The sequence below is a fragment of the Ylistrum balloti genome, unplaced genomic scaffold (genome assembly GCF_031769215.1).
Source record: "Ylistrum balloti isolate Yb309-2 unplaced genomic scaffold, AGI_CSIRO_Ybal_v1 Utg370254, whole genome shotgun sequence".
NCBI classification, from domain to species: domain Eukaryota; kingdom Metazoa; phylum Mollusca; class Bivalvia; order Pectinida; family Pectinidae; genus Ylistrum; species Ylistrum balloti.
The window spans coordinates 49,007-72,693 of NW_026782202.1; the positions used below are offsets into that span (position 1 = coordinate 49,007).

Genomic DNA, 23,687 nt, shown 5'->3' on the forward strand with positions numbered 1-23,687 from the left:
TCTAGGACTCGTCAGTGATATTGCATCATATAGCTGTTCGTCCTTCTAAGACTCGTCAGTGATGATGCATCATATAGCTGTTTCGTCCTTCTAGGACTCGTCGGTGATGATGCATCATATAGCTGTTACGTCCTTCTAGGACTCGTCAGTGAGATTGCATCATATAGCTGTTCGTCCTTCTATGACTCGTCAGTGATGCTACATCATACAGCTGTTTCATCCTTTTAGGACTCGTCAGTGATGCTACATCATACAGCTGTTTCGTCCTTTAGGACTCGTCAGTGATGCTACATCATACAGCTGTTTCGTCCTTTAGGACTCGTCAGTGATGTTGCATCATATAGCTGTTTCGTTCCTTTTAGGACTCGTCAGTGATGCTACATCATACAGCTGTTTCATCCTTTTAGGACTCGTCAGTGATGCTACATCATACAGCTGTTTCGTCTTTCTAGGACTCGTCAGTGAGGCTACATCATACAGCTGTTTCGTCCTTTAGGACTCGTCAGTGATGCTACATCATACAGCTGTTTCGTCCTTCTAGGACTCGTCAGTGATGTTACATGATATAGCTGTTCGTCCTTCTAGGACTCGTCAGTGATATTGCATCATATAGCTGTTTCGTCCTTCTAGGACTCGTCAGTGATGTTGCATCATATTGCTGTTTCGTCCTTCTAGGACTCGTCAGTGATGCTACATCATACAGCTGTTTCGTCCTTCTAGGACTCGTCAGTGATATTACATCATATAGCTGTTCGTCCTTCTAAGACTCGTCAGTGATGTTGCATCATATTGCTGTTTCGTCCTTCTAGGACTCGTCAGTGATGATGCATCATACAGCTGTTTCATCCTTTTAGGACTCGTCAGTGATGCTACATCATACAGCTGTTTCGTCCTTTAGGACTCGTCAGTGATGTTGCATCATATTGCTGTTTCGTCCTTCTAGGACTCGTCAGTGATGCTACATCATACAGCTGTTTCGTCCTTCTAGGACTCGTCAGTGATATTACATCATATAGCTGTTCGTCCTTCTAAGACTCGTCAGTGATGTTGCATCATATTGCTGTTTCGTCCTTCTAGGACTCGTCAGTGATGATGCATCATACAGCTGTTTCATCCTTTTAGGACTCGTCAGTGATGCTACATCATACAGCTGTTTCGTCCTTTAGGACTCGTCAGTGATGCTACATCATACAGCTGTTTCGTCCTTCTAGGACTCGTCAGTGATGTTACATGATATAGCTGTTCGTCCTTCTAGGACTCGTCAGTGATATTGCATCATATAGCTGTTTCGTCCTTCTAGGACTCGTCGGTGATGATGCACCATACAGCTGTTTCGTCCTTCTAGGACTCGTCGGTGATGATGCACCATACAGCTGTTTCGTCCTTCTAGACTCGTCAGTGATACTACATCATACAGCTGTTTCGTCCTTCTAGGACTCGTCGGTGATGATGCATCATATAGCTGTTTCGTCCTTCTAGGACTCGTCAGTGATGTTACAAGATATAGCTGTTCGTCCTTCTAGGACTCGTCAGTGATGATGCATCATACAGCTGTTTCATCCTTTTAGGACTCGTCAGTGATGCTACATCATACAGCTGTTTCGTCCTTTAGGACTTCTAGGACTCGTCAGTGATGTTGCATACATCAGTACAGCTGTTTTCTAGGACTCGTCAGTGATGTTACTCGTCAGTGATGTTACATGATATAGCTGTTCGTCCTTCTAGGACTCGTCAGTGATATTGCATACATCATACAGCTGTTTCGTCCTTCTAGGATTGCTGTTTCGTCCTTCTAGGACTCGTCATGATGCACATCATACAGCTGTTTCGTCCTTCTAGGACTCGTCAGTGATGTTGCACTCGTCAGTGATGTTGCATCATATTGCTGTTTCGTCCTTCTAGGACTTCAGTGATAGCATCATACAGCTGTTTCATCCTTTTATGACTCGTTAGTGATGCTACATCATACAGCTGTTTCGTCCTTCTAGGACTCGTCAGTGATGCTACATCATACAGCTGTTTCGTCCTTCTAGGACTCGTCAGTGATGTTACATCATATAGCTGTTCGTCCTTCTAAGACTCGTCAGTGAGACTCGTCAGTGATGTTGCATCATATTGCTGTTTCGTCCTTCTAGGACTCGTCAGTGATGTTGCATCATATGACTCGTCAGTGATACATACAGCTGTTACGTCCTTCTAGGACTCGTCAGTGATGCTACATCATATATCCTGTTTCGTCCTTCTAGGACTCGTCAGTGATGCTACATCATATAGCTGTTCGTCCTTCTAGGACTCGTCAGTGATGTTACATCATATAGCTGTTCGTCCTTCTTCGTCAGTGATATTGCATCATATAGCTGTTCGTCCTTCTAGGACTCGTCAGTGATGACATGCTACATCATATAGCTGGTCGTCCTTCTAGGACTCGTCATCGTCATGATGATGCATCATATAGCTGTTTCGTCCTTCTAGGACTCGTCGGTGATGATGCATCATATAGCTGTTACGTCCTTCTAGGACTCGAGTGAGATTGCATCATATAGCTGTTCGTCCTTCTATGACTCGTCAGTGATGCTACATCGTACAGCTGTTTCATCCTTTTAGGACTCGTCAGTGATGCTACATCATACAGCTGTTTCGTCCTTTAGGACTCGTCAGTGATGCTACATCATACAGCTGTTTCGTCCTTTAGGACTCGTCAGTGATGTTGCATCATATAGCTGTTTCGTTCCTTTTAGGACTCGTCAGTGATGCTACATCATACAGCTGTTTCATCCTTTTAGGACTCGTCAGTGATGCTACATCATACAGCTGTTTCGTCTTTCTAGGACTCGTCAGTGAGGCTACATCATACAGCTGTTTCGTCTTTCTAGGACTCGTCAGTGAGGCTACATCATACAGCTGTTTCGTCATTCTAGAACTCGTCAGTGATGCTTCATCATACAGCTGTCACGTCCTTCTAGGACTCGTCAGTGATGCTACATCCTACAGCTGTTTCGTCCTTCTAGGACTCGTCAGTGATGCTATAGGGTTTGAACTGTAAATGTCGAAGAAATGACAGAGAAAAATAAAAAATGCTCGAAAATTCTACAATATTTTTTTTATGTGGAATGATTTCAAAACAACAAAGTACATGTTTATGTTCTTAACCGCGTCACCGTTCGCATGAGCGAAATCTTGGCGTGCTGTTTCAAAGCGCAGCGGATTTACGGTTCGTATCTTACATCCGAATTAAAAAAAAACAACTTTGTTCAGTTGATTCAAAATCGATATGTGAGTAAAAAAGATATAACGATTTTAGCAAAATGAGTTGTTTGCATAGTGTTAAGCTTAATGTACATTTGTTCGAACTTTTAATAAGTCTTGAAATTATCAGATGTCAAAACGTCACTGTGGACATAAAGGCACTTGTAATTTTTTTTTTTACCACGTTATTTTACATTAAATATTCATCCATATTTCCATCTATTCATGTGGGTCCTTTTTCACAAAGCACGGGAGCATTTGATAACAATGCCAGTGAAAGACAGATAACGACAGACAACTGAGATGCGCCATTATTCTCAAAACCTCAAGGCTGTTGAAACTCTCAATAAAATCATCACTTGGTAGAATTTAACTTTGTCATCATTTAAGGATCAGCTTACCATTTCTGATTCCAGTACACGCGTACTTGATGTCGTTGGTTAAAATCATTACTAGCTAGATTTCAAATCATCTTCAACCTTGATCAGAGTTCGTTTCACTGTATTTGATGCAAAAATTGTACATGTTTAAGTAAATATCATAGCTACATCCTTACTCTCTACATGATCTAACGATGCCAATTTGTAGACAGAAGGTATTTTTTGTGCTGAGTTTGCTTAAAACGAGATCGCGTTCATCAATGGCTTCCCAAAGTTTTGTCAATAAAACAACACCAGTATCATTGAAAATGAATATTAACTATATTCCAAGTTGTATATAAGATCTTGACGGAGATTCGGTTTTTTAAAGAAAATTTGTCCTTTTTTTTAATTAAAAAAAAATTAAGACGGGTTTCATAAAATCTCGAATATAGTGAAAACCTTATGATACATTTTATTACACAACCTCGAAAAGCTACAATTCGACTGGTTTTACAGTCAAAACCACCAAAATGAGGCAGTCATTCGTAACGTCATTTTAAATCATTGTCCATATTATGACGTCACAATCACTTTCCGACTGGTGCATCCAATGGGAATCGTCCCATGGTATACTACACTAGTTTCGTATGGAAAATACACGGACGAAATAGCAGGACAACAGACGGTCAATATAATAAAAACAAATGTGTTTGTAAACCTTATTGTGTTATTTTAAACTTAATGATGGACATTAAGGAAAAAATGACGGGGATTGTTTCACAATAAACTACGTTAAGGCATTGCTGCAGTGTTATCCATCCAAGTTCAGCTGTGTATTACCAGCTCATAGAATCTTATCGTATCGTAATTTGTAATTTTTATCCAAATGCACAACAGTCGTTTGACATGGTGTGTGATTAGCGAATAGACAACATTTTGTATTTTAAAAAATCTAAAAAAAAAAACAAAAAACAAAAAAAAAACGAAACTTTCATTTGTCAACAGCATTGTTAATGTGACCAAGCACAAAAGTGCAACACTCAGATTTACTGCCAAAATATATTTTGAATTTTGCATTAAAGATTAAGATTTTGTATATTCCTTTTATTTAATCTAAATAAACAGACCCATGTTTTCTGTCATTATTATTTACTTTTCTGATAAAATAACTTACGCTAAGTTTTACCGTTTTCTTCTTTTGTTTTGAGTTTTTAAAAATTACTATTAATCATTTTTACTGATAAGCGAATGATGTTGTCTGGAGATGTTTCGGAGCACCAAGCTGGATGCGTCTTCACCTGTTCGTTGTTTTGAGATCGACATAAATCATTTTCATAACTGCAATGTTAAATGTTAAGAGCCTGCCTCATTACATTTCTGGTAAGTGTTTTATGTTAGCCTGAAACTGGCAGACAGGCTGTGTTTCTGTTTTGTTGGGTTGTCTTACAGGACAGGTGTGCTCGTTTCTGTTTAAATCGTTTTAAATAAATTGGAAACGGTCAAGAGCTTGCATCGAATTATCCTTATCTAAATGATACACTGCACTGTTTTGTTGAATTGATACCGAACAGAAAAAAATATAACAATAAAAAACAGAAAATGACGGGTCCCATTAGTTAAAGCCATGATAAGCATGTCGCTATTTTCATTCTTATCTTTGAGATATGTTTGTCTTCACGTCGGTGGAAATAAAACAAAATATGTTTTGAGTCAGTCTTATTCGAAATCATGAAATGCTTTGTTCCATAAATCTGTTAAATTCATACACAAGTGTCAGACAAGAAAAGTCCATCTGAGATTGTACAAGTGACATTAATATGTAGTTGGATTGATATGAAATTAAGATATAAGCTCGGATGGTTCTTTAAGGATTCGTTAGGGATGCTTGGGCCAATATTTTGAAACCTAACAAACGATTTAGAAAATCAATAATCGAACGAAATGTCAAAATTTAGGGGCGGGGCAGGGGCGGGGCAGGGGCAGGGGGAGGGGGTGTGGCACAATTCCCATAATTCGATAAAACTCGTTATTTGTAATGGAGCGTATTTCATCAAAATCTATGATTGTGTGTGAAATACAGCTCTGATCAAAGAAAACCTGAGACACGTGGGGCCATTATGATTTCATTTCACGATAAAAATATATATACTACATGTGTTCTAGTTTTCCCTTCTCGAAAACAGAATGTTTTTATATATCTTGAGTTTAGGAGAAGACAGATAAAAACCATATCATCCTGAAGTTAGATTTACCCTATATAGTGCGTCAGTGATTCACGGTATTTTGCGAATTGTACACAAATCTATTTACGCATTGTATCTTTCGGATAATTTAGCTACAGTACAATTCATAGATGTACAGTATATACGCCCAATGGGGACTAAATCCTACCAGTGGGTAATAAACATGACCGTTGGTTTTAACGACCACAGCTGATGCGTTCATTGGCAGTGTAACAGGCCGTGGAGGAAAATGTCCGACCACGTTTCATCATCGTCGTCGTCGTCCATTCAATTGTTATCTTCATCTTGCATTTCGATCTCTTAATTGATGCTTAATGTCATGGTTACATCATATTCAGGTCTCCAGAGTTACTTCCCCTTTTTTACCTGTACATGGTATAGCGATAAGCTTGCCAGCTAATGAGAGGTTGGAATATCTTTTGATATATTGTCTTCCTTTTTGTGCTGGTGTCTGCTAAGTTCATGTTGTCTTCCTTTTTGTGTTGGTGTCTGCTCAGTTCATGTTGTCTTCCTTTTGGTGTTGATGTCTGATCAGTTCATGTTGTCTTCCTTTTTTATTCTGGTGTCTGCTCAGTTCTTGCTGTCATCTTTCCTTTTTTCGATTTCGTGTCTCATCAGTTCCTGGTCTTTACTTCTTTTATTTTGCTTTGTAAGCATCTAACGCTGAATTGGTTTTTGCTCCTCAATCCCTTATGTCTTTCCTTTTGTTTCGGTGTCTCCTCAGTCCCTGTTGTCTTTCCTTTTGTTTTGGTGCCTCCTCAGTCCCTGTTGTCTTTCCTTTTGTTTCGGTGTCTCCTCAGTCCCTGTTGCATTTCCTTTTGTTTTGGTGTCACCTCAGTACCTGTTGTCTTTCCTTCTGTTTTGGTGTCTCCTCAGTCCCTGTTGTCCTTTCTTTTGTTTCGGTGTCTCCTCAGTCCCTGTTGTCTTTCCTTTTGTTTTGGTGTCTCCTCCGTTCTTGTTGTGGCCTGCGTTGTGCTATGGTATTAACTTTAAGGAATAATAAATAAACGACTCTTAATATCCTATATTCTAAATTCAAATTAAATGTTATTTTATTTTTCGTACTTCTATTAAGAAAAGAGATATCATCCTATTTCCAACAAGGTTAAAATTTATCTAGTAACTGCCTCGCATTCCAACGAGAACCCGCTCATAAACGTTGAATTTGTGTGTTATGTGGTTAAAGCTAAGGAGATATGCAAGAGAAGCCGTTTATTTGCTTTATGACACAGTAAGAATATTAAAATTTAGATGCAATTTTCTCTACACATTGAACTTTAAAATACCATAAACCCATGGTAAACACAATGCATTCGAGGACTGTTAAAATACTGAAGAGCCTAACAGACGCATGCAGCTGCCGTCATAGCGTGGTGATAAATGGACTTCTTGTTTGGTCTGTTGTTCTCTACGTGCATACATGTAACTCTTCTGCATCTAGAGTAAATTACCAAGACGCCAATGGTAGGCTTTCAAAAAATTCATTTTATGGGATCTAGCGACATAAAACAGTCGGGATCATGATAGAAAATATTCAATAAAAAAAAAAAAAAAAAAAAAACGTTCTTATAGGAATTCTGCCCAATGCACAATTTAACCATTTTCGCACGTGGGTAGCTTATATAATATATATTGCGCCACTTTGTTTACTTATGTATTTTATAGGATGATGTCACGTGTATTATGACGTCATCACAATACCTTCCCTTTAAAAATAGAACTGAGGAGCCTCTGGAGAAATAAAATGATAAAAAAAGATGTCTGTGTTTAACTTTTGCATAAAACTCTCTCTCTCTCTCTCTCTCTCTCTCTCTCTCTCTCTCTCTCTCTCTCTCTCTCTCTCTCTCTCTCTCTCTCTCTCTCTCTGTGTGTTTATTTGTGTGTGTCTCTGTGTGTGTGTGTGTGTGTGTGTGTGTGTGTGTGTGTGTGTGTGTGCATCACAAATTTACCAACCGTTGAAATAAAATTCGCTGGTCCGAAAGCCTCCCTATCTCCGTTAATCTAGATTTCGCATATACAGATATAAATGACCGTTCATACTCATTGCGAGAAATTCAGAATTCTTGTTTTGTTAAATGATTACGGATAGGTTCAGAAAAAGAAGCTCAGAAAATTTCCATTAATTTAAACTATTGTAGAATGTCTTCGGATTATTCGTGTACAATCCATGCAGAAACCTCGCCAGTCATTGTCCAGCTGAACACATTGCACTGGAGTCACATAGGAGATGCGTGAAAGAAAATCCATCTGAAAAAATACATTCTGGTGGACAGTACTTGTTTGAAAACTTTATTAAAAATGTTTTTAAAAAGTTTCTTAAAGGATTATATGTGTTAAGTTTAAACATTTTGACGTAAAAGACAGTTATTTCCATTCCATGTAGACTAAGGTTGTCGATTGTGTAATGTGTAACAGCTTTTACAATTGGTTTTTGGTTCCCGGTTTCGTTAAAACGTTATTGTTTATAATGTGAGGGCGTTGAACCTTCCCGTTCTAACCCCCAGCCCCCCACCCCCCGCCCCTCCTCTGCTTCTTCCCTCTTCCCCAACACACACAACACATACCCATCAAATTGCTCTCTGATTTGTCCTCTTTGAAAACGACGCCAAATTTTATGTTTTCTACTGATGTCACTTTTGGCGAAGTTTATCGATCATGTCCGTCAGATCCTGTCGGTAGCTTCTGTTTTAAACAGTAACGCTGACAAATGATTGACGTTACCATGGCAACGCCGTATGTTTCATCCGGCCAATACTTGACACGTGTTTTTTTTTTTTTTTCAAATCTACATCTAAATGCAATGAACGAAAAATATTAACGGTTGATCTATCTCAAAATGCGTTGTATCTACATGTAACTTTGAAAACTTTTCAAATTATCAATTATAAGATACTTGAGGATACAATTTGCTTTACCGCTGAATGACTTTGAACAGAAAAAAATACAGGAAAATGCAAGTGTTATTGTCCTGATATGATAAAGTGTCTGTATTAAGATCAGCATCATATACTCGGACATACCACTTCAAAATTTAACTGCAGACGGACATGCAAAGAAACCAGACACCAATCTCCATAATGTCCATGTTACACGTTCTCTGACATCGTGCATTGTGCTTGTAGCCTGTGCATGTAAACGTTAATATGTACTAGCAGCAATCGAACATTGGTCGTCTACACGACAAAATAGTAAAACAAGACGAACTTCAAACATAAAGGAAGTTATCAATGCGCATGTGTCATTTATCAAATATTGCCTTTACATTTCTGAACAAATACTAGTAATTAAAGATTTAGTGAAATTCAATCATACGGAGCCCAAATCTTGAAGTGAAATTCAGTATTCCGGATTTGCAATCTTTAAATCAAATTTGCAATCTTTAAATCAAATTCAGTGTTCCGGATTCCCAATCTTTAAGTGAAATTCAGTGTTCCGAATCCCCAGTCTTTAAGTCAAATTCTGTATTTCGGATCCCCAATCTTTTCGTCAAATTCAGTATTCCGCAGCCAAAATAATTTTCCGGAACCTATCAGAATGACACCTCGTGTTGATGTTTACATACCTGAATAAACTTATCAGTTGATTTCACCTGTTTGTGTAAGTGAAAAAATATTTCAACTATACACAATTCAATCTTGACACACGCCATGAGACAATAAATGTTTAAATTTTCAAATTTTCTATCTTGAATCAATAATTAGAATTGATATCAAACTTGATACATACAATGCTATTGTGACGGGGAAAGATAAGCTTAAAGCTAATGTGATAAAATATAGGGGAAAAAGTACATTTAGGACAAAATCACAACAGACTGTTCCAATTTAACACATTGATTCTCTTTCAATCCGTCTCTTATCATTTTGTTAATTTATCCAACACTTGACGTCACTGTATCAAAATTACATATCGCCGGAAATAAATATTAACAAAAGCAGAGCGAGGTATTTGTATACGTGTTTAAATTTAAATTATCAGTACTAAAACACCCCATCATAGTGTTAATTAGACACTGATTAAATAACAACAATTCATTTACACTGCGCATGCTCACCCCATTTAAATTCTCAATTATGTTTAGTTTTACAATATTCAGAGAGAAGTCACATTCCGCCAAAACTATTCATTTTTTAATAGTATTAGTTTAGAGAAAAGCATTACCAATCCATGCTCATTCCTTGTACAGAAACTTGGAAATCAAATATTTTAATTCAAAGCGTTTCTTATCAAATTTCACTTTTTCCATTTTCTTGACTTTTTTCATTCTTTGCTGAAACTGTATTTAAGATATCGTCATTATCATATCCGATTCGCAAGGAATGTTGGCTTTTTTTCAGGTATAAATTTGTTATCACGAGTGTTTTGTGTGACGTAATAGTCTTGGTTTTACATGTACATGTATGCTAAGCATACAAGCAGGCTGTACAGATTGTAAACAAAATTACAGACGAATTCAATCATCTAAATCTAAAACAAAACCATCATCGTTACAATATAAATACCCAATAACATACCTAAATTCACACCAGTCGATTACTTTCGTATCAATCAAATCCGTATATATGAGAATTTATTTCCCTTCTTGTCTATTTTTTGATTTACGTCCTATAAACAGTCAGGGTATTCTAAGGACGTACCATGTTTGATTATTAAAGTCAATCCGGTGTCCTCAGAGAGAGAAAAAAAAATACACCGACCTGCAGCCAGTAACTGACAACTGCTAAAAGTAGGACTCGAACCCGTTATCCACGGTCAGACGTCTTAAGCACCTGTCCATCACAGGAACCGGAAACATGAAATTACATGTCTAAAAATAGAAAGTGATTGTTTGTCATTTCTTTATTTTTTGTTTGTATTTCATTTCATTATTATTATTTTCCTTATTCAATTATCTACACACAAATGCTGAATAGTAGATGAAAATATATAGGCACGTTTTATTTCATCAGAGACCGTTCAAAGTATACAAAACGCCATTATCGCCCCTAATTTAAAACAAAAAAAAATGTTCACGATGCAATGTATTTATTTATACCGAGGCGAATGATTCAACACGTACTACCAGTGGCAGTTTTTTTTAGTTTTTGTTTCGTACGAAGGTGAGAAACAGGGCGGTCTTTGCTGAAGTGGACATGTCCTTCTTTTGACAAAATATTTCACCCTTACTACAATAATGTACCATTTGATACTACATTAAGACTCCGCCTCAAAATGACCCTGGTTGTTCACGGGGTGATAAACGCCCGACACATCTTTTCCTGTCCTGACTGAAGACAGTTTTGTGGTAATGAAATCACTTTCACGGATTTCCGGCATGTCAGTTGACAAGGGAGATGGTGTATATTTCATAATCATGTGTTGATTTCTGCCGGAATTTTAATTTGTCGTCTTAGACAAAGTACAAAATCATTCTTCCTATTAACACGAAACCGATGGACATTAACACAATTTAACCGCAAGCAGGTCAATCAAAAACACCTGCTTTTCAAAATGTATTTAAAATTAATTTTTCACAAAAAAAAAATAATAATAATAATAATAATTTTGAATTCCCCTACAATGGCTCATCGTGGACTGTTTCTATCGTTTGAACTCTGAGGCATAGTTCTCTTACAATACATGTTTTTGCAAAAACGTGGTCGAACAGAAATGATTAAATATTCACATTTGTTATGAATAAACGAATGTCCTTTGTAAAACTGGTGAATAGTTCTTTCAACTGATGATGTCCTTGGTCGTAATGTGTTTTGGAGATAGCAAAGCGTCCGCTAGAAATCTTGGTCATTATCACGTTTGTGACGAACACCCAAATGGATTATGTATATTTTGATTTGCAGCCAGAAAAACTGTCCATGTATTCTATGAATAAATTTGTCTATGTTCTTGAGAGAAAATTCTAAATATATGAACTTATCTGATATCGACGGGGTTTAGTTTAGGACGGATGCACTTAAAGAAACTGTTTTCTATGTGTGAAGATAAAATGGACGTTGGAGATATTCTGGGCAGTTCGACAGATATCTAATTATCAGTGCCGTCAGGATAACGTTCACTTAACAGTCATTATCAATTGTTTCCGAAAGTTACATTGAAAGAGTTTATCGAAAATATGTTGAAAATCAAGTGTTGAAAATAACAAACGAGGATATTGCGATGTTCGATTTTCGGTAATTTTAAAATTTGATTCTAAAAAAAAGAAATTGTATGAATATGAAGGTTTTATTAAGCTAATGTACAAGTTACGGCTGTAAGTGTGGGATTTGATAATACATTACGTTAATAGCAGACTGTTCTGAACATGTAGAAATATGCCCCGAAAAACCTCGGAGCTCTTGGACTATCATCACATTGGTCAATCCCATACATTTCCGATTCCATTCCAGGGTTATTTTTGGTGTCCACGTCGTTCAATGTAACAAAGGTAACGGTACTTCAGAATAAGTATTTCACATCATTCGAGTAACCACGTTGTATATCCTCGCTTTAATCATACCCCCTTTGACTCGTAACTCCTCTATCTTTATTGTACAATCTGTACTCACAAATGTCTCTTTTTTGTTTTCCAATTCGTGTCATATTCAGAAACTCCAAGAATATGCATGTAATCCTATATGAACAGGCCACATTCGGAAAACCTTGAATACTTTTCTCGCATTTCTACTGTACTATGCTCATTATAAAACGTACATTTTCCTTTCGAATACCCTCTACATTATCTAACAGTTCCGATATATTCGGAACAATTGAAATAAACTTGTTGTCGAACTATTTTGCTTCGAGCGAGTTATCATTACAACAATGATACTATATATAGAATGTCCACTTAATACGGACAATTCGTTAATCCGGATAGCGTTTTTGTTTTTGTCTTGTCTATCCGAATAAAATTGTTTAACAATTTTCCGTTAAGATGTTAATGTTCAGAGCGATTAAGAATTCGTCCAAAAGTTAACGTTAAGTATTTTAAATAATGTGTAACCCTCTCATCCAGTCATACTTCAAAACGTTTCTTTTCGGAGTCTTTAGAATTCTGTCTGATAATGGGACACGGTCGCTGTCGGTTATAAGATAAGCTCGCAAGCATTTTTGTGGGGAGAAGAGGGATGTTTGGAAGGCCTGTTTACTGAGGGTAACTTTAACAATGAACTATGGTCTTTCTAAACGTTTTATCCAGCCTAATAATACAGAAACCAATTCTCTTGAAATTTACACGAATGTGTTTGTGTGTAATTGGTAGTGATAATATCCTATTATCAGAATTGTAGTATAACTGAATTTACATCCAAGGTCATTTTGATATCGAATCAGCGCCAACGATGACGACAAAACGGCTGCGCGCACCCCTCCTTCGAGATTTAACGTGAATGTTGTAACCTGATCAGTTAGGATATGACCGGAGGCGTTCTTTCTAATCAAAGATGCAATTCAATACTTTCATTCTACTAGGAAAACCAATATAAATGCCTTTGAAAGATACATAGTCTTATTATTTTATTGTAATCAATTTTGAGTTCTCAGTGATTTTGACGGACGTTCATACAAGGGGCTTATCTCTTTCTTAATGTTTTCAATGATACACATACCACTACTTCAGAAAGACGTATACATGTGTGTGGCGCAGTGGTAACTCATTCTCCTTTCACCAAGACGTTCTAGGTTTGATTCCCCGAACAAACGTGAAAAGTTATTAAGTCATCTGTGTGATCAAGTGGATTTTCTCGAGTTCTTTTCTCTCGCAATAAGGCTCCTGTAATGCTTCCATTCGAATGATTGATAGAAGCTGAACGCATGTTAAGCATTGTTGTTAACTACGTTAAGTTTCTATTTTTAGTTCATTTGATGTAACTGACTGAAACCTCATTTGTGCATGTTCAATTTTACACAAGACACTGCCATTTAAAAAACAGAAAACGTAAATTGTAACAGGTTCTTAGTTAATGCTGAGTAATGACGTGAAATGCATCATACAGCTGTTTCATTCTTCTATAACTCGTTAGCGATGCTACATCATGCAGCTGTTTCGTCCTTCTATAACTCGTTAGCGATGCTACATCATGCAGCTGTTTCTTCCTTCTAGAACTCGTTAGCGATGCTACATCATACAGCTGTTTCGTCCTTTTAGGACACGTCAGGGATGCTTCATCATACAGCTGTTTCGTCCTTCTATAACTCGTTAGCGATGTTACACCATACAGCTGTTTCTTCCTTCTAGAACTCGTCAGTGATGTTACATCATACAGCTGTTTCGTCCTTCTAGAACTCGTTAGCGATGTTACACCATACAGCTGTTTCTTCCTTCTAGAACTCGTCAGTGTTGCTACATCATACAGCTGTTTCTTCCTTCTAGAACTCGTCAGTGATGCTACATCATACAGCTGTTTCTTCCTTCTAGAACTCGTCAGTGTTGTTACACCATACAGCTGTTTCTTCCTTCTAGAACTCGTCAGTGTTGCTACATCATACAGCTGTTTCTTCCTTCTAGAACTCGTCAGTGATGCTACATCATACAGCTGTCACGTCCTTCTAGGACTCGTCAGTAATGCTACATCATACAGCTGTTTCGTCCTTCTATAACTCGTCAGTGATGCTTCATCATACAGCTGTTTCTCATACAGCTGTTTCGTCCTTCTATAACTCGTCAGTGATGCTTCATCATACAGCTGTTTCGTCCTTCTATAACTCGTTAGCGATGCTACATCATACAGTTGTTTCTTCTAGAACTCGTCAGTGATGCTACATCATACAGCTGTTTCTTCCTTCTAGGACCCGTCAGTGATGCTACATCATACAGCTGTTTCTTCTAGAACTCGTCAGTGATGCTACATCATACAGCTGTTTCTTCCTTCTAGGACTCGTCAGAGATGCTACATCATACAGCTGTTTCGTCCTTCTATAACTCGTCAGTGATGCTTCATCATACAGCTGTTTCGTCATTCTATAACTCGTTAGCGATGCTACATCATACAGCTGTTTCGTCCTTCTATAACTCGTCAGTGATGCTTCATCATACAGCTGTTTCGTCCTTCTATAACTCGTTAGCGATGCTACATCATACAGTTGTTTCTTCTAGAACTCGTCAGTGATGCTACATCGTACAGCTGTCACGTCCTTCTAGGACTCGTCAGTAATGCTACATCATACAGCTGTTTCGTCCTTCTAGGACCCGTCAGTGATGCTACATCATACAGCTGTCACGTCCTTCTAGAACTCGTCAGTGATGCTTCATCAAATAAATCAAATTTTATATCATAAACGGAGACATAAATTCATCAGTTATACTAAGATGGTGACAATTTCCTATCATTGACTAACAACTCGTATTTCTAGAATTCCTATAAGTTTATGTAACGATTCACCGATGTCATATTTTATAATATTGTCCCACTGATCGAAAAGAATGAGAACGGAACAAATCGCTGAGCATTTATTTTGTGAGTTTTGATTTAACTTAGTGACGTATAATGTTATTCAATATGAGACAAGAACCTGATGAGATAGCGGATCGCTTGTACACAGGAACTCCGCCCCTTCTGGTCCTCTAAACCAATACCACATTGGTAGCCTCTTTTCCCGATAGTACATAGGTGCCTTGAAAACGAGAGTAAAAAATGAATGGTCTGATCGTTTGACGATCTTTGAAAACTATATTATATTTTGTCGAACTATATAACATACGCTTCTTTGATGAATGAAAATAAGACGACTGTCGCCTCAAGATCCCCGGAGACGAAAACGGAAGTTAGAAGTCTGCTTATCACATTTCATGGCCGCTAGAGGCAACTATTGAGACAACGTTCAAAACATTTGCTTCATTTGTCCGCACGTTTTTCTTTTAGTCTCTCTCCTAGATTGTGTATCACGTGACATTTCGTTGCACCCGTTCATCACCCGATGATCTGAATCAACTCTTATGGCATAAAGATTTTTAAACATTCAAATTTTTATCGAAAAAAAAATTTCTTAAAATCATAATTGTTTCAAATTGAAGGTCCTGTCGGCATCCGTATAGTTTGTTTTAAGCTGAAATAAAATCGGAGCTGACAAAAAGAAGGAAAATCGTGACCAAATTCACCAAAACGGCTAATAGATTGCCGTGTGATTAGAATTGAAATTTGATTAAATACCACATAGTGTCTTGAAGATGATATATCGCAGAGGCACGAACACGGATATATTTTGGTCCGTGTCAGGCGTAGTTATTCATTACCGCGGTTCGTGTAATGTTTTTGCAAACACACAGGAAGCTGAAGTTTGATGAAGATCTTGATGAGAAAGTTCAGCAAACTGTAAATCTCTCTCTCTCTTTCTCTCTCTCCCCTCCCTCCCTCTCTCTCTCTCTCCCTCTCTCCTTCCCTCTCACTCTCCCCCTCTCTCTCTCGCCTTGTACATATAATGTGTGTATATCATAAAGTTTGGAAAGGGCTTTATATAACTTGTAAAACTTGTGCCCAATCCCAATGTCAGCGATCGAAGTTGGATGCACCAACTCTCCTGTTTCTCTATGTTTATGTAAGTAAAGGACATATTGACAGCGAATGGTTAAAAAAGAGACCAAATTTGACCAATATCAAAATGAGCTCATGGAACTTACACATTTCTCTCTCATTGGTAAATTACACGTATCGTGAAATTGTTGAGTAGTTCACACCATTGATTGAAGTAAGGCCTATACGTGTAATATTTCATGTTTTACTGCTCTTGGCAGTAAACATCCGTGAAAGCTGCCTAACCGCTTTGATGTACTGTCAAAAATCTGCTTGATTCAAACGTTATTATCAATCCTTTTAGCAATAACTTGACAAAATGTTTGTGTTAAGTATTATTGTCTTGGTGCAATGTAAGTCTGATGAAGAGAGTATGATTGTGTATACTGTGTCAGCCGATCATTTTCGCGAGGATGATATGTTTCGCTATTTCGCGGTACATTAACGTGATCGCGAGAATTCGAACAAAAAAAAAATAATAATAATGATACACGTGTCATTTTACATCCTGATCGCAAAACATTAATTCGTTGAAATATGATGCGTTCCTTTCAAACGAAAATCGCGAAAATTCTAACGCGTGAAAATCACCAGATATTTATACTGTATATATAATATTTGTATTATTTAAACCCTGTGCACTGTTTATAAATCGCAGGTGGGACGAATGAAAAATGCTTTTTCTTCCTCACTCTACTTATTAAATACCACCATACTGCCACATGCCTGTTCAAAATTGATAACCTTGTTTTTTTCATCTTGGCAATAAAACCTAAAAGTGGCTTCGTTTTGAGAGTATGAGTTTTCCATCTGACGAGTTCTAGTCAGTATCAAGTCTTATAATTTTATTTATATCGGATTAGAGGATATAAGCATTGGTTAATTACGTGGTAAACGGTTCTAAATCGACGGCGATGTGTCCTTATGTTACGGTTACCATGGCGACAGAAATACAGTAAACATACAATTTGATTTTAGTTCGAGGCTAACTATTGGTTGATGTACAGACACATAGACCTACTCTTCATCTTGTCGGCATCTCCCGTGTCTGTGTTCTCACAATCATCAAATTGTGATTTAATTAAATATGACGTGTACTTTTAAAATCGTGTGTATGGCATGAATTTACAGACAGACAGGCGCAACTGTTGAAGATGTACAATACTTTTGCCCTTAATATACAAAATGTAAAAACATCCTGTCCTTGTTTTAAAACTGCGCATGCGTTTAGTACCTTTGTGCCATACACTTCAAATAACTCCAATACGGAAAGTAACATGCACATCCCATTGTCCATTTCCTCATCCACTTGTCTATCTCTTTTAAAAAAAATGTTAAGCACTTTTAGCAGAAAATCTAAAATATTGTATATTTATGTTCATGCATTTCAACGACGGCATGGTATCAAACGAAAATACACAAGATTCCGTGTACGGTAGTTGTTACTCACGTGATATAAGAATATTACTGGTCTGAAGTTTTATTTAAAATTTTGAAAAATAGCAGAATAATTAGTTTTATCACTTTCAGTGAAATAAAAGTTTTTACGATGAAAATAACAAGTAATGATATTTTAATTCAATTTTGATCAATTACTTGTCAATATAATTTTACACAGCATTTGCAGTGAAAATATCACTTGTCCCAGGGTGCATTGCATATTTCAGGAACGATAACTCTATTTTGTAAAATACTGGTGCTTTAGATGTGAAACTATATAGTTTTACAACAATATGCGAAACAAGTAACTTCAACTTCTCCGAGTCACTCTTAAAGAGTTGGCCCGGATCTTGTCGATGAAACCAGAGTACACGAGGGAACCCATGTGGTTGTGTTGGTGACCCCATTTTTATATTTCTGCCTTTTTTTAACTTGTTCTTTATCTAATTTGTCCTCTATCTAACTTGTCCTTTATCTGACTTGAACTGTCCTTAAATTTATCTGACCTTTATTTAACACGTTCTTTGTTAAACCTGCTAATTATGTTTACCTTGCTTTTATTGAAATTCGTTATTTAATGACCAAAGTCAGCATTTATTTTCCCCGTCTAATCTAATTCCGGCTCGGAACCTCGTGCACGGTGTAACCCGATTCTGACGACTTTACGCTGTGCTGATATCGAATGGGAGTTTATTCATTTTTAGCGTTTTAAAGTCTTCAAACGCTGTTTGTCAACGAAGAGAAAACGCATGCACTCTTAATTACGTTCGAATCAATAGCAACAGATGCACTTTCTGTGTTGGCGTATGCACCTGGGTGCGTTCGTATAAAACACTAGCAATGCTCGAGCATGTACCTAGAAGCGCGTTCGATAACGAGCATTTCCTCTGTTTATTCTGCAGAAATTCTTTTTAAAAAATCATAAGGTGCATATTTCTCAGATGAGTGCAACTGTCCTGGAGTGTATTTCGATATAAGTATTTGACTATTTCTTCTGTCTGTTTCCAATGTGTTCTGTCCTTGTGTGGCTACGCTACATTTTTATTTCTTTACAAATACTCAATTATTTCGATTCGTTGGGATTTGTTTCGGTAGTTAAAACCAATGACATTTAATGATTTGATAATATCTGCGACAAAACAGTCTGTTCAGCCTGCTTACACGATTGTTTTTGTGGCGAGCGTGAATATCCGAGGGGTGTGGTTCGACTCTCCCTACCCTGTAGTAGTTTGTGTTTCTGAGGAAGTTGAGACTACAGACCAGTCTGTACTGTTGACGTTGTGTCCTTGGGCAAGACACTTTACTTAATGTCTATCGATGACATGGAATGGGCCTCCCGTATGATGTTAATTGAGGTTGTCACCAGCCTCTTCAAGGTTGCCCTGGCTCAAATGACCCCGGCAATTCACGGGGCGATACAGCGAAAATCTCATGGCCTTAGTTTACGTAACACTAATGTAGACCCGTGTGATTGATTATAAACATGTTTTATTGTCATAATCATCAACAACAGTATTTCTGTGCTGTACATTTTTATTGTGTTTTTAACCGAAAACATCTGCCTCTTAGATATTTTAGGTTTGCAAAGACAGAGAATGTTGAGATATTGATAAATGACTAATAAAGGCGTATGTGATTTAATTGTTTATTTCAATGATTTGGCAGAAACATGCGTTCAGACGGACGTCATATCAAATTATTGTATTAGCTTCATCAATTTGATATAATGGAACAATAACGATGGATTCTATTCAAAACATATTTATTTGGCATTAAGCGAAAATCCTCTCATGACCAAGATAGACGGTACGTTTTCTTCTACCGAGAAAATCTATTTATGACGTCACAATATAGTTACCAATTACGTGTAAACGTTTGCCTCGATTTTTGTTGCATGAAAGAATCGCAGGCCAGAGCTGGTGTTAAAGGAACGTAACATTACTGCTGTAAAAATTATTATTTTCGAGAAGATCTTTTTCGAGGATGGATTAAAATAGAAAAATCGATGAAACAAAATACAGAAAAAGTTGTTTATTTCATGACTTCCGTAAAAATGCTTTTTTTTTTTTTTTTTTTTGCTTCAAGGTTTAGAACGAAAATTAATCGTAATAGTTAAACGAAAACCAAACGTTAAACAACGAAAATTTGAACCTTCGAAAATTACAATTTTCGCGGTAAGTGTTGCTTGTATTTTTGCATAAGTTCGAAAGAAAACAAAATCAACAACAAACGAAGATATATAGTAACGAACAGAATAAATAAGATGACAAATTCAGATATGTTTTCTTTTCAAAACTATCATTGAACATAAAGACATATGGGATACAACATGTAATTAGTGATTTGTCTATAGAAAAGATTGAGTAAGATCGATAATAAAATATCGTTACATAATTAAGCAAAATGGAAAGCTGTGTTATCGAATGATGTCTGTCCTCTGTTTACAGCGCTGTACATTTGGTATCATGTGATCTAGTGTCTGTCTCCGTAAGTCGATCCCATTACCACATACAACACGACAGCATGGAGACCAGACAGTATAGTACTAACGTATTGGGTATTAGTTAAATGTAATATGTAGGAGGGGACGAATGGGGAAAGAGGAGATGGGAAGGGAAGGAGAAGGGGGAGAGGGGGAAGGAAGGAGGGGAAGGAGGGAGGAAGAGGAGAGGAGAGGGGAAGGAGAGGAGAGGAGATGGGATGGGAAGGAGAAGGAGGAGAGAGGAAAGGAAGGAGGGGAAGGAGGGAGGAAGAGGAGAGGAGAGGGGGTGGAGGAGGAGAGGAGAGAGAGGAAGGAGAGGGGAAGGAGAGGAGAGGAGAGGGGGAGAAGAGGAGATGGAAAGGAGAAGGGAGAGAGAGGGAAGGAAGGAGGGGAAGGAGGGAGGAAGAGGAGAGGAGGAGGAGGAGAGGAGATGGGAAGGGAAGGAGGAGGAGAGGGGAAAGGAAGGAGAGAGGAAGAGGAGAGGAGAGGGGGAGGAGAATGAAGGAGAGAGGGAAGGAAGGAGGGAAAGGAGGGAGGAAGAGGAGAGGAGAGGGGGAGGAGGAGGGAGGAGAGAGAGAGGAGAGGAGGGAGAGAGAGGAGAGGGGGAGGAGAGAGAGAGAGAGAGAGGGAAGGAAGGAGGGGAAGGAGGGGAAGGAGGGAGGAAGATTAGAGGAGAGGGGGAGGAGAAGAAGGAGGGATGGAGAGGAGAGGAGAGGGGGAGAAGAGGAAGGGAAGAGAGAGGAAGGAGAGGGGAAAGGAAGGAGGAGAGGAGGAGAGGAGAGGAGGAGAGGGGGAGGAGAGAAGGAAGGAGAGAGGAGAGGAAAGGAGAGGAGAAGGAGGAGAGAGGGAAGGAAGGAGGGAAAGGAGGGAGGAGAGGAGAGAGAGAGGAGAGGAAGGAGGGGAGAGGAGAGGAGAGAGAAGAGGAGATGGAATGGAGAGGAGGGGATGGAGAGGGAGGAGAGGAGAGGAGAGGAGAGGAGAGGAGATGGGAAGGAGGAGGGAGAGAGAGAGAGGGAGGAAGAGGAGAGGAGAGGGGGAGGAGAATGAAGGAGAAGGAGAGAAGGAAGGAAGGAGGGGAAGGAGAGGAGATGAGGAGAGGGAAGGAGAAGGAGAGGGGAAAGGAAGGAGAGAGGAAGAGGAGAGGAGAGAGGGAGGAGAAGGAGTAGATGACAGGAAGAGAGGGGGTGGGGTGGAGATAGGGAAAAGAGGGAGGATGGGGAAGAGGGGGAGAGGAGAGGGGGAGGAGAGGAGACGGGAAGGGAAGGAGGAGAGAGGAAAGGAAGGAGAATGAAGGAGGAGGAGAGGGAGAAGGAAGGAGAGGAAGAGGGGAAAGGGGGAAATGGGAGGAAAGGGAGTGGGGTGGAGATAGGGAGAAGAGGGAGGATGGGGAGGAGGGGGAGAGGAGAAGATGGAACGGAGGAGGGAGTCACAAGACAGGCCAATGTTTACATAATTCTTTATAAATGAATAAACGTGCAAAATGATTAATATGTTTATCCCCAAAATATTGCAATATGAAGAATTTGAATAGTTTTTTCAAACGTATTCTGGCGTTGTAGAATCTGTAGCCAGTCTATATGTGAACATTTTTCTCTTCGTAGAATCATTAGCGAGTCTGCACGTGGACGTATTCTCTCGATGTAGAATCAGTAGCGAGACCTGATGTGATGACGTAAACAATCACATCCGAGACAACATTACAAATTGACAGAGATTTGACTTGACATTATCTACCTTACCAATAAGAAGGACGTATATAGTGATGTATTGTGTTGATATATTGGTTTCGTATTACGTTCACAAACATTATCTGGTCTAGTCTGATGTGCTGCGGGTATCTGCACTTACATTTGCTTTATAAACGTGTTTTGAATTCATCGGTAGTAATTTTATAGAAGCTGACATGTGTGTGGATGAAACATTGCCTACACTGAAATAAACCAATATCATTCAATTTCCATCGACACAAATTGATATTATCAGGCTATAAATGCCACATGCATAGCTGTCTATCTATATCTATGTCCGTTGTAAAGGACAATGGGAACCTTATTTTCAATGCTACGATGACAGTAAAATATTAATAAATTGTAACCCTGGTAAATACCGCTCGGCTTGAGAGAACTTCTCTTAAGCTTGATCGGTTGAGCATCAAACTAGTAAGTCAGAGATAACGGGTACGAATCCTAGATTCCGTGTTATATTGACGCCCATATAGAGACTCGCGGAATAATACTTAGCGTTACTTTCACAAGTTCCCTTGCAACTCATGGACACTCGAGGACAAGTTTTTTTCTAGAGAGGGAATATGTAACCCTGGTAAAATTCTAACCGCAAAATACCGCTCGGCTAGAGAGAAATTCTCTCTAGAAAGCCAGAGATCCCGGGTTCGAATCATAGCGGAGGCATTGTAATAAATAATGACCAGTGTTACAAAATGAAAATGAAATTGCTATCATTTATTGACGAAATGATTTCGTTTTTTCATAACATATCATTATAATTGAAAAGATGGTTTTCTGTCTGTCGATCAGATTCGAAAATAAGAACACGTTTCAGTTGAATATAACATATTCGATTCTTATTAAACGTTTTATAATACATCTGAACAGCAATCTTACAATTCAACCCCTAGGGGTACGCAAGACAAAACTCCAGAAATGTGATGTTACTAAATACCTCATAACTGAGTAAACCGAATTTCTATATTAGTGAATTTTTAAAAGTGAAAAAAAAAATATTTTCAATTTTTATGCAAATGAAATAAAACAATAAAAAGCTAGCAGAAAGAAGCCCGCAACAATGTTAGTGGACACGACAGCTTGAATGTCGGAAGACTGGAATAGCGGACGGTAAGACATTAAAATAAATAAATATGGCTGGTCTGAGTATTTGGCTGACTGGTTGGTACCATGTCTGTTCTGACTAAGGGGGTGTTTGGCTGACTGGTTGGTACCATGTCTGATCTGACTGAGGGGGTGTTTGGCTGTCTGGCTGGTACCATGTCTGATCTGACTGAGGGGGTGTTTGGCTGATTGGTTGGTACCATGTCTGATCTGACTGAGTGGATGTTTGGCTGACTGGGGTACCTTGTTTGGCTGACTGAGGGGGTGTTTGGCTGACTGGTTTGTACCATGTCTGATCTGGCTGAGGGGGTGTTTGGCTGTCTGGCTGGTACCATGTCTGATCTGACTGAGGGGGTGTTTGGCTGATTGGTTGGTACCATGTCTGATCTGACTGAGTGGATGTTTGGCTGACTGGTTGGTACCTTGTCTGTTCTGACTGAGGGGGTGTTTGGCTGACTGGTTTGTACCATGTCTGATCTGGCTGAGTGGTTGTTTGGCTGACTGGTTGGTACCATGTCTGATCTGACTGAGGGGGTGTTTGGCTGACTGGTTGGCACAATGTCTGATCTGACTGAGTGTATGTT

General features: G+C 38.5%; 2 protein-coding genes across 2 annotated transcripts in view; one reads left to right on the forward strand and one right to left on the reverse strand.

The window, feature by feature from the left end:
- Window positions 1-23,687, forward strand: part of LOC132552544 (neuronal acetylcholine receptor subunit alpha-10-like) — an 82,216-nt gene that overhangs the window by 6,801 nt on the left and 51,728 nt on the right. The window lies entirely within an intron of this gene.
- On the reverse strand, window positions 20,248-21,049 carry LOC132552545 (uncharacterized; the record flags this gene model as incomplete). Its single annotated transcript, XM_060216724.1, has 2 exons — window positions 20,248-20,570; window positions 20,995-21,049. Coding segments are annotated over 2 exons (378 nt in total), but the record flags the coding sequence as incomplete, so codon positions are not given.